The sequence below is a fragment of the Eptatretus burgeri genome, chromosome 4 (genome assembly GCF_056783735.1).
Source record: "Eptatretus burgeri isolate ZD-2024b chromosome 4, Ebu_testis_v1, whole genome shotgun sequence".
NCBI lineage: Eukaryota > Metazoa > Chordata > Myxini > Myxiniformes > Myxinidae > Eptatretus > Eptatretus burgeri.
The window spans coordinates 46,610,923-46,623,392 of NC_140964.1; the positions used below are offsets into that span (position 1 = coordinate 46,610,923).

At 43.0% G+C, this 12,470-nt stretch overlaps 1 protein-coding gene across 2 annotated transcripts in view; it reads right to left on the minus strand.

The window, feature by feature from the left end:
* LOC147027965 (uncharacterized) overlaps positions 1–10,048 on the minus strand; it is a 58,166-nt gene extending 48,118 nt beyond the window's left edge. The window contains exons 1-3 of one of the 2 annotated variants that reach the window (XM_085877865.1): positions 10,012–10,048; positions 9,325–9,387; positions 5,514–5,604 (exon numbers count right to left, since the gene is read on the minus strand). In XM_085877865.1, coding sequence (XP_085733991.1) covers positions 5,514–5,602 — 89 coding nt within the window. In that variant the 5' untranslated portion in view covers positions 5,603–5,604; positions 9,325–9,387; positions 10,012–10,048. Of the gene's footprint in view, positions 1–5,513; positions 5,605–6,552; positions 6,663–9,324; positions 9,388–10,011 lie in introns of those variants that run through there. The other variant, XM_085877864.1, reaches the window with a different exon arrangement.
* Positions 10,049–12,470: the final 2,422 nt, after the last annotated feature.

Genomic DNA, 12,470 nt, shown 5'->3' on the forward strand with positions numbered 1-12,470 from the left:
ATATATATATATATATATATATATATATATATATATATATATATATATATATATATATATATATATATATATATATATATATATATATATATATATATATATATATATATATATATATATACATATATATATATACATATATATATATATATATATATATATATATATATATATATATACATATATATATACATATATATATATACATATATATATATACATATATATATATACATATATATATATACATATATATATATATACATATATATATATATACATATATATATATACATATATATATATACATATATATATATATACATATATATATATATATATATATATATATATATATATATATATATATATATATATATATATATATATATATATATATATATATATATATATATATATATATATATATATATATATATATATATATATATATATAGTCATTCCACCTCACATTACCGGAGGCCTCCAAGTTGACCCCTCAGATTTACTTTAAACTTTCATAAAAGAGTTCCCAGGTATCAAAATGAAGCTGCATAAAATTTTAGGTCCATATATGCGGTCAACTCTGAGATATTGAGGGTTGAAAATGTGGTTGTGGTCCTATTTTTATGGTCGTTGCGAGCATCACAAAATGAACGGCTACTTTTAAACTCCCACAACTTTTTAGATATTAATGCTAGAGCTTTGAAATTTTCAGAGATTATTCTTCTATAACTGCTCTGTAAGAAACAAACATAAAACGGAGTATACCTCTATTAATGTTTATGACCTGATCAGTTGAAGTCCAGAAAAAAAATGTTGGTTTTGTATGAATACCCAACTTTGAGACCCCATACATTTTTATTGCCCCATCCCAGAAGCTTGAAATTTTTTCAGGTAATAACTTTATGGTAGTAGTATTCAAATACATGTTTACTTTTCTTAATCAGTCATATATAATACAATCACGGTCCCACAAAAATTGAATATTTTTCATCTTCCACTGAAATTCAGGTGAGGATTGCAAATATATGACAAGGTATACCACTTCAAATTGTTCACCATTGGAAAGAGCATATTCCAGTTTACAAAAGTCTCAAATATCAAAGTGGTATAATGTTTCTATCAATATTTTTTAAATATTTGAATGAATGATGTTCTGCCAGTGCTGTGCGCATTGTGTGTGCTATTTAATGAACAGTCCTTTTACATGTAGTACATTGTGGAGTACATGTACATACATATCATCTGCTAAGCCTGGTGTTGGCTTCGTGGTTAGGGTGGCGGCTTGGGATCCAAGGGTCCTGAGTTCAAGCCCCGTTGGCTGCTGAATTAACACCAGGGGGTTGACTCAGCCTGTCATCCTTCCGAGGTCGGCGAAATGAGTGCCAGTGTACTGGTCCCGGTGTATGCCCCGGTTAGAATAGGTGTACCATATCCCTGTGTGTCGTAAGAGGCAACCAGGGTTGGCGTCAGGAAGGGCATCCGGCCATAAAACATTGCCTCAAGAAAAAGCCAAACCCCTGCACAGCAGGGAAAAATGGCTGTAAAAACGGTCATTTTATATATATATATATATATATATATATATATATATATATATATATATATATATATATATATATATATATATATACATATCATCTGCTATTAGGATACCATGAACACAATACTTTGAAATTTGGATTTGTAATTCTTTGTTTCTCATTTGTAAATAGCAAGAGCTTAACTCATCTGGCTGGGGCTAAAAATATAACTCAGGAATAGTGGTTGATCTGCTGATGTCAGCAGTGTATATTGTTACATTCAAGGGAGGACATTTGTTGGATTCCTTTGGTCCATGTGATGAAAGTTATTGATGCTCCCCTAACGTCAACTTGGAGGCAGTGCAAGCTCACACCTGGCTTGGAAAAGCAGATCAAGGACCTATTCAAATCATTTACTTGAAATGTTTTATTACATTGTTATTGCAGTATGTGATATATTTTTGTATTATTAATGTGAATCATAGAACAAATCATTCATGATTACCATGGTGCCCACACCATGCACACACTTCATGTATTCACCACTGTGTTTCGAACAGTTTAAAAAAAAAAATAGAAAATATATTTTTAAAAAATATACCACTTTGATATTTGACACTTTTGTAAACTTGAATATGCTCTTTCTAATGATGAACAATTTGAAGTGGTTTACCTTGTCATATATTTGCAATCCTCACCTGAATTTCAGGGAAAAATGAAATTTTTCAATTTTTGAGGGATCATGTCTGTATTATATATGACTGATTAAGAAAAGTAAACATGTATTTGAATACTACTGCCATGCAGTTATTACATTAAAAAAATTCAAGCCTCTGGAATGGGTCAATAAAAATATATGGGGTCTCAAAGTTGGGTCTTCATACAAAACCAACATTTTTTTTCTGGATTTAAACTGATCAGGTCATAAAATATAAGAGGTATACTCAGTTTTATGTTTGTTTCTTACAGAGCAGTTATAGAAGAATAAACTCTGAAAATTTCAAGGCTCTAGCATTAAAATTTAAAAGGTTGTGGGAGTTTAAATGTAGCCGTTCATTTTGTGATGCTTGCAACGACCATAAAAATAGGGCCACAACCACATTTTCAACCCTCAATATCTCGTAGTTGACCGCATCTATGGACCTAAAATCTATGGACCCATAATCCCAGTGGCTCTAACTCCTCATTCAGCACCTTGAGGGCCCCCAAAAGGATATCCAGATTCTCAGCAAAGATGACTGCATTATCTGCGAAATCAAGGTCAGAGATCTTGACATTCCCAAACGATGCACCACAGCATGATCTCTCTGACATCCTCCCCAGAATCCACTCCATACAAGTGCTGAAAAGTGTGGGGGTCAGGACACACCCCTGACGAGCTCCAGTAATAACTGGAAATAAGTCAGAGATGGTATCACCACATCTCACAGCACTCTCAGATCCAGAATATAGTTCAGGCATCAGATTGATCAGTTTTGGTGGCACCCCACGAAGATCAAGTATCCTCCAGAGAGCATCCTGATTCACTGAATCAAACGCTTTACAGAGATCAACATAGGCTGCAAACAGCCCCAACCGAAACTCTTGTCTGCGTCAGGTGAGGACACGGGAAGCAAGGATATGGTCAATGGCTGACCTCTTTGGTGTAAAGCCTGACTGCTTTGGGTGTTGGTGCTCAAGCAGATGGTGGCACACCCTATCAATAATTATCTGAGCAAAGACCTTGCCCGGCACTGAGAGCAATGCCCCCTCTCAGTAGTTGCTGCTGTCCTGGAAATCACTCTTCCATTTCCAGAGAGGAACAACAAGGTCCCTCTTCCAGTCATTTGGGACGATGCCTGTGTTCCAAGCAGAACACAGAACTGCATGCACTGATACGAGTACAGCATTTCCCCCAGCCTTGAGAAGTTTTGCAGAGATGCCAGGAGCTTTACCCCTATTTCTTCCGGTTCACCGCAGCCTGTGTTTCCACAAACGAAGGTGGACCACAGTTGATTGAAGGGTCAGCAATGGGGATAGTAACACCCCTGACATCCAACTCAACAGCTGGTGGATCAGCCTGGTACAGCCGCTCAAAGTAATCGGCCCAGCGGGCCTTCACTTCTGATATCTCTGTCAAGAGCCCACCAAGAGCCCTCCAGTCTAGCTGCAGTGCACCGAGGGACCGGATTGGAGGAACGTAATGCGTGAATTCCCCTGTAAGCAGGACAAGAATCACTTGGCCACAGGTGATGCTCCACCCCCTCACAGATTCCTTGCATGTCGGCCTCCTTGTCCACCCTCAACTCCTTGAATAGCTCAGCTCTGCCATTAAGCCTGCACTTCGACTCTGGTCAATGGTATCCAGTGTCCCTTGAGAGACAAAATTATTCTTCGCCCTTCGGTGAGTTCCAAGATATCCAGCAGCAACATCAAAGATGGTGGTATTGAAGGCACTCCACAACTCTTCAGGATTCCCCAAAGCATCCAGACCCCCCAAATCCCCACTCAACCTTTTCGCAAACTCATCAGCAACCTTCTCATCATTGAGCTTGTCAACATCCACCCGAGGCTGGGATTGTATCATTCTCCCGGATTTACGCTGCAACTTCAAAGTTGCTACCACAAGCCTGTGGTCGGTGTTGAGGAACTGACCACGATGCAATTCTGGATCATCCACCAGCGACCATCAACGAGCATGTGGTCAATCCCACCAGCATTGGAATACCAAGTCCAGCGATGAGCCTGTCGACGCTGAAACCATGAACCAGCTTCCCTAAGTCCAGGACTTCTTGCTAAGTCAAGGAAGTTGGTGCTATTCTGGTTCACAGTTCCAGACCCATGGGAACCAACACTTTGCTATCAGTTCCTGTCGATGCATTGAAATCTCCCAAGAATAGAGGAGTATCTCACCTGTGGCGTGATCAACCACAGACTCGAGCGTGGCATAAAATGCGTCGTCCATGGTGAGATCACTCGCCTCAGTCAGAGCATAAACATAGACCAGGCAAACGACACCCAAGGAGTGATGAATCCTTCGTCTCATATAACGCTCGTTAACCGGTGTTACCTCAATTGGCATTGGAGTCCGCTTATTGGGCACAGCTATAGCAACTCCTTGGGCATCGTAACCATCAGAGCGACCAGACCAATAGTAGGTGTAACCACCCGCCATGATCTCGCCACTATCCTCTCTCCAAACCTCAAAAAGTGCTGCAATACGGAAGCTCAAACGCTTGAGCTCAGATGATAACAGAGAATGGTGATCTTCCCCTGGGATATGACATTCCAGGTACCCACACAAAGGGACTGCCTCAGGTTAACCCAAGGAGACCCCCGTCTCATGGGCAACACTTCAGCACCACCCCAACACACACCACTGCAATCTGACCCAGGAAGGTTACCCCGTGATTTTCCTCCTATCATCAAAGAGTGAGGGTCCTGAAGGCTTTGCCCAAATTCCGTCATCCGGTGAGCTGCCCTGCAAAGGGCAGCTGCACAGGAGGTACTCCCATGGAGTGGGTTTTCAGATTTCTTTGCGTTTTTATGTTTTGCTGAGTGAAGGGTTTTGCAGTGGCTGGAGTACAAATCCTGACATCAACCTCCAAAAGAAGAGTAACCCAACTGCAGGAGAATGTCTGCAGACACAGTTGGATACTAGATTTGGATGGCCATTGGCTCACAAGGAGCTTCTCCACCCTTTGGATATATCTTGCAGTTCAACCCTTGCCAAGAAACTGCTTCAGCAGCACCGACACTCTGCAAGCGAGTGTGGTACATCAAAATCAGGATATATCTTCCTTTCCTGTTTGTTTATCTCCTTTATTCAATTGTGCCCAATTGTTGCCCCACTACCTCACCATAAACTTACCGTTGCCCTTCCATGAGCCTCACTCTTGTAGAAAGTCATGATTATTGATGATTTATTTCTGAAATGAACTCTCCTTCTGCTCCACCCTAAACCCCCTCTCCCCTTGTTGCCCCCAAACCCAATGCAAACCAGCTCACCTGCCAATGTCAAGGTAGATAAACGCACTGGAGGAGAAGGCAACCAGCAGTGGCAGTAGCAGGACAACCGGCTTAAACGCACTCGCCATGGCTAAAGCATGGAAGAACAACACAATTTCTCAGTCGGGACCATTGGCTTGCACACGGTATCACCTCGCAGTCTATCGGTAAACATGCAATGACTAAACAATTTTTTTATTTCAGTTAAAAAAAGAAATTTCCTGCCTTCTTTGTCCAAAATCGTTAACTGTGGTGGTGTATGAGAGTGCAAAGCGGTGTTTGCTCGAGCGTATTGATTGTATTGTTTGCCCATGCCACACACAAGCTGTATCGGAAACTATACGAGCAAATTGTGTCCGATAATACCCGGGTGACCTCTTAAAGCAAGAGCGTGCACCGCTCGTGATTACCAATTACAAGTCGTGATCACTCAATATGAAATACTACTGGAATTAGTAGAAGCAGTGCAGGTTTTGATCACGTGATCATTCCTTCGACTTGCGGTGTCGTTTTGTCTGAGCACTGGTTCGGTACTGCCAAATTAGTCTCTCTGCAAGGATTGCATTGGGTGGTTTGCCTTTACTTCCTCAGCGGTAGCCAATTGCCTGGTGTTGGCTTCATGGTTAGGGTAGTGGGCTTTGGATCCTAGGATCCTGAGTTCAAATCCCACTCGGCTGTTGAATTAATACCAGATGGGGGTGACAGCCTGTGTCGGAGTGGCGACCCATCCAGAATTGTACCCAAAAGCCAAGGAGACTGCTTAGGCAGCACCAACGCTTTGCACAGAGTGTAGTCCCAACGGATGGATGGATGGTAGCCTATCATTTGCAATTCGTTCAGGGCATTTGCGATAACTCGCCCACTCTTCAAGAAAGACACTGACGCGCTCTGTGATGCAATACCCTGGGCTGTGAATCACCAATCCAACAGTTTACAATCTCGATGGGAATCAAAGCCAGACTACACAGTTCAAATTGGCAATTGCAGACATCTGCACCATCAAAACACAAAAAGACCTTAACAGGATCTTAACCCTTACTTGCTAGCTCTTGTCCAGACTTGGAGCGGCAATGCAATGCGAGGTTCAGGTCCGAATGAAAGAAGCTCAATGTTTGCCGATACTTTTATACAAAGCATTTATGGTTTTATTGCATGGCACAAAAAGCGTTTCTGCCGTGCAGGTTGTAAGCAGGACCGTAAATGTGACTTCTTTTTTTCTTCTTTTCACGAGGCTGTAAGCACAGCATTTATTGGCATTATGTTAAAAGCTTTATTTCAAACCGAGACGACATGCAAATGAACCACGGGCTGTAAAACCGCTTTGGGTCACTCACCGTGCTGCATTATGGGTGCTCTGGATATGTTATTGGAAACTTTATCCCCGACTATAGATAAAGCGCACTTGATTGTGCAAACACAGAGAAGATCCCTCTGTGCTATTCTTTTCAAGCAAGAGTAGGATTTCCGTTCAGCCTTTCGGTCGAAGCCCCCAAAAGATCAGCCCAACCAAGTGTTTGTCAATGGTTGGTCATCCTTTTGTCTTTGTTGCATTCGCCAACTTCATTTGTACGAGTTGTGATCCTTTGAGGTGTGTGCACAAGGAACTGTTCAGACTCTTAGACTTCTGGGGGCTCACCATGGGCCTTGACCTCCTTTGGGGTGACCATCGAGCCAAGCTGGTCTCCAAAGCCCACCGCAGACTGAGCATCCTGTCTCGGTCCAAGTCATTCCTTTGGAAAATCAGAACTTCTCACAGCCTACAAGGCCTTTGTCCATAGCTCAATGGAGTACTGCTCTCTCCCTTGCGACAGCACCCCAGCATTACACCTGCCTCTCCTGGTTGCTGTAGAATCTGAAGCTCGAAAAATTATCGGAATCTTACGATGGGACTGAAGCACAATGTCTTCACTGACAGGATGGTGGAATCTCCAGTCTCGCTCCCTCTGCTCTTTTGACCCTCCGACCCTCTCCAGATTCTCCAAGACGCACATATTCTTCCAGTAATTCTTCCCTCCTCATGAAACACCCCCAAAATCCACAGGCTTACCGCACACCTGGAAAAGGGATTGCTTGGGAATGGGGTCATTTGGGGTAGAAGAGATCATGAGGATGGATGGTGGGGTCCAGGCCTGACGTTTGAATACCACCTCTCTCTGGTCTAGCTCCTTTCCTGGTCATTGGTGGACATGTTCTTTTCCACATGTGTCGTGGTGAACAGCTGTCTTAAAGCTCTGAAGGGAAGAATGTGACTGAACAGACTGGGGAAGGTGGTTCCACAGGTGAGAGAAAAGAGGAACAAATGAGTGGAGGTGAGCAGTGAGACTGGATTTTGGGAGTTTAACAAAAACAGGATTACTGGCAGACCGTGTGTGTCCTGCAGAAACTTGGGAGGGACAGAGCCAAGAGAGGGCAGAGGGTGCAAGATCAAAAACGAGGCAGTAGAATATAGCAAGGCCACCAACCTGCCTGCAATGCAAAATTTGTTGTTTTATGTTTTATGTGTCAACCCACCTGATGTTATTTCAACAGGTTAACAGGGCCTCATACTCAAGACTAAGATCATAAGCCAGCGACCTTGACCGTTAAGCCAACACCAGATGCAAAAGTAAAAGCTAGGCCGAGACACTCAGCATTACTGTCAGATAACAGATACAAAACATTTTTAAAATGGATACACCGGAGGTACGTTGTGTGGGTGCTGCCCACACAACACATCAAGAGCTGCAAGTGTCACCCACTGTGGTCAATAGGTTGAGACCCACTAACATAGAGGATAGCCAAAGGTTCTTCCAGACGGAATAAGTACATCGTTTCAGGAGAAAAGTCCAGTATTTTTTATGGGGCATCTCTCACTTGGTGATGTTACATAGTTCAAGAGGCCATCTGTTTACGACGTACATAAATATGGCAGATATTTTTTGACATTATTCTCCCACATGCCCCCTTCCCTCTTCTCCTTATTAATTTCTCCTCCCAAATTTCTTTCCCTTCTTCATTCATCTCCCACTCTGCCAACACATCTCCCACTCCACACTTTTTTCTCCCTCCTATCGTCTTCATTTCTCTCCCTGTTCTTTCCATGCTCCCTTGCTCTGATCCTTTCTCTCTCCTGTCGTCTTCCCTTCTCTTTCTTCTATCAATTCTGATTTTCTCAATTTTCTAAATCCGTGTCTCCCCCACCAGGTTTCTGCAGGGGTCACACGGTCCACCATCAACCCCTTTCTGGTGAAACTACCTAAATCCAGGATCACTACCCACCTCCACTCATTTGTTCCTCATTGTTTTTTTTTCCCACCAGTTGAATCAACTTCCACATCCTCTTCAATCTCATTCATCCCTCCAGGTCTTCAAGACAGCTGTTCACCACCATCTCAGATCTTCCCCAATCCCCAACCATGATATTTGTTAACCCCGTTAGCACCACCCTGATCCATCCTCCTCGCAAATTTCCAGTTTTCCCTCCTTGGAGTTTCCTTCTGTATCCATCTTGTCCACCCCATGCATCCTCTCCTCAACCCCATTCCTCCCCACACCCATTGTTTGTCCATGTCTTCCTCTGTATTGGCTTTCAACTCTACTCCTGGTGTTTCCCCCCCCTCCCCCACTCTCTCTACTGTTCCTTTTGTCCTTTTGTGTCCTGATTCGTTCAGTGTACTGGTACTACCCCCCCTTCCCCATACAACTCTTTTGCGTACAACTCAATATCGTTAATGTTTGTGAAGGTTATACGAGCTGCAGTTCCGGTTTACATCAACGGACCAGATAAACAATGGAGTTTATCAACTAATTATGTTCATAAGAGTATGTTTACTGGGTGTGGAGCTCTGACGAAGGTCTCACGCTCGAAACGTCAGCAGCACCTCACTTTCCACAGCTGTGAACACACGTTTAACTGATCAGATCCATTGTACTGTGTTTAATGACACATAGTTATCTCGTACATAATGACGGATGTCGTAAAAGATGATATCATAATAAGATGGCAAGATTAAGAGAGGAAATGGTAGTCGTGGCCACTTTCGGGTGAACGATGAATGCAAATGTCTCACCCCCACCCCATCCTTGCTCTCACACGACCCTTGCTCCCCCAGTCTCCCTTCCAAAACACGTGAACAATTAGAATGCCCATTCAAACCTTTTCCCTTTATTGAATTTCTAAGCGAAGCGCGAGTTATCAGGGCACGCACTGTCCTGATGAAAAGCCAAATTAGGAGAGCATTTCAGAGGGCATGAATAAACTTCTTTATCAAGGGCCTAATGATGTATATATCGTTAGCAAATGGTGTCAGGGATGGGATACACACCTGGTGGACGAATGGGCTGATGAGTGCGCACCTGCTCGACAAGCGTCTCGTATGATGTTTATTATCCATAAAAACGGCAATGCAAACACGAAAAGAAATTGTGTGTGTGTCTGCAAACTTTGTCGAGACTGTCGGTGCAGCAGTTTACAAAAGGTTATATAATATATCAAACTAATTGGGAATGGATGTACAACCTGCATCGATATAGTAATAGCCTCTCCAGTGTCCCCCAGTCCTCTTTTTGTCCCTTCTCAAGCAGGCGAGTCCTGATGCCATTGGCTGTGGAAAAGCACGTGACATTTTGCAGCCAATCACGGACCCACAAAGGCAAGGCGTGGCTGCCCTCGCACAAACGACTGGACAATTCCATGAAGGTGCAATTCTTGTTTCATTTCAGGATATAAAATATTCCCATTTTTTTATTTAAAAAACTCCAGTTAGGTTTTCCACTCATCGTGAGACACACAAAGTGATCAAGACCAAATGGGACTGCTCCGGTGGTTATAGACTAGTGTAGGTCTCATTAAGGCAACGGTGGTCAACTGTACACGATTGACTCGTACAGGGAATTGCAAATGCGTCCAAGTTATAGCACAATGGCCTGCTGCTCAATATCACCGTCTGGATTTTGCAGACAGGACAGCCGGCTTAACATCTCCTCGCATAGAGGTGGGTATATAGACAAGGTGAAGGGTAAGGAAAAGTGACGTGAGCTCTGAGAGCCCATAACGAAATATCCAGGGAACAGTCAGTCCCCCCTTTCCATCTGTCAGGGACTAATGATCGGGGCCACACTTTCATAGGGAAAAGGTCGTGTGCTGTGGACCCAGCACCTGCTGTAAAACTCATCTACGGCGGTAATAACTCACCGGCATACATAACTTGCACCTTATAATTGTGGGAAAGGTCTCGAGCACTCCTCTTTTCTTCTTTAAAGGTTCTTTATAATCATCTGCTGCGAAATGTAATCTCACTTGCACGGATCATTCCCAACAATTTGGAGAAAGGAAATGTGATCGTTTAAATTCACTGATTTGCATGAGCGCTCCGTGGGGGGCAAAGTTTCCATGGGAAGGGTTAAAGTGAAACCAAACTTCAAAAACCTGGAAAATGCTGGTTCTGATCATTAAAGAATCATATGGAATCCTTGGACTAAACAACAACAACAACTTGAAGCAGAATGTGAATTTGTTTCCTCAACTTCAGTGGAGGGGGGCACATCTTGTCCATGACTGAATGAAATCCATCTACTGTGGGTATAATCATGTGTTTAGTTTCATACAGAGGTCAAGGTTCATGGCAGAGCGAGATGACGGATGGTTAGGTCAACACACTGATAATGGAGTGGAAAGAAACAGGCTGACAAAAGGATACAGACAGACAGACAGACAGACAGGCAGAATAACAAACTGGGACATAGACAGCCACTTCGCATAATGAATCGGAAAACGATAGGTGGATGATGGGATGGTCAACACACAAATGGGACAGTCAACAAACAAGGTAATGGAGGACAGGATGAGAACGGAACTCTGCAGAGCGCCTACCTCCACCAGGCTTAAGAGTTTACGTTTTTGTTTCCCACTGATAAGGCTGGATCTGGATCTTCATCAAAATCGAATTCGTTTGTCCTTGTCACACACACAAACTGTCCATAACCTTTCCTTTTGAGACATCCTGCTCACAGACAGACAGACAGACGTGAAAACACCTTTGAGTTACAGATGGGCCAAATTAGTAATTTCTTTCTTCAAATATTGCAATGAAGAATTTCTTCAACACAATTTGTACCAATCATGAACCCATGCTGACGACTACTACTACTCGTTAAAGTCAATGATTCCTTGCTTTCACCTTCTCCTTTTGAGAGTGGAACGAGGCAAGGATGCCCCTTGTCCCTTGTCCGCTCTATTCCCTGTGCATTGAACCTTTTCTCTGTCTGATGGGGCGAAGGTTAACCGGCATCGCGGTGAAGCACAATAATATTCCCTTCATGCTTTCTGCTTATGCAAGTGATGTTGTCGTGTTTGCAGGAAGTGCAAGAGACATGCAAACAGTTTATGACTGTCAGAAACTCTACTCGGCAGCATCATCTGCTAAAATAAATTGGCGGAAGAACTCTGGACTCCTGATTGGACCGATGTAGGTTGAAGATCTCCCCAACACTTGACATGGAGTCACCATAAAGTTAAATATTTGGAGATCGATCTATTTGATGGGGGGCCTGGGATCCTCAGGTCCTGAGTTCAAATCCCACTCAGCTGTTGAATTAATACCAGGTGGGGTTGACAGCCTGTCATCCTTCCGAGGTCGGCGAAATTAGTACCAGCTTGCTCGGATGATTGAGCCATTCGAGTATCCTGTGTCGGAGTGGCGACCCGTCCAGGATTGTGCCCAATAGCCCAGGAGACTTCTTCAGCAGCATCATTGCTCTGTACAGAGTATGGTCCCAATGGATGGATGGATCTATTCGTCAATCTCTCGTAAATGTTCATCAATTCACAACTGGAGCACTTTAGAGGATAAAGTACCGGTGAAGGTGAGAGACTGAAGTAGACTATTAAGGATCCTTTCTTTGCATGGGAGAGCTCTTTTCATTTAGCAATTTGTCATTCTGAAGCTGTTTTGCAGAAGTATTCCTGATGAGTTTCTG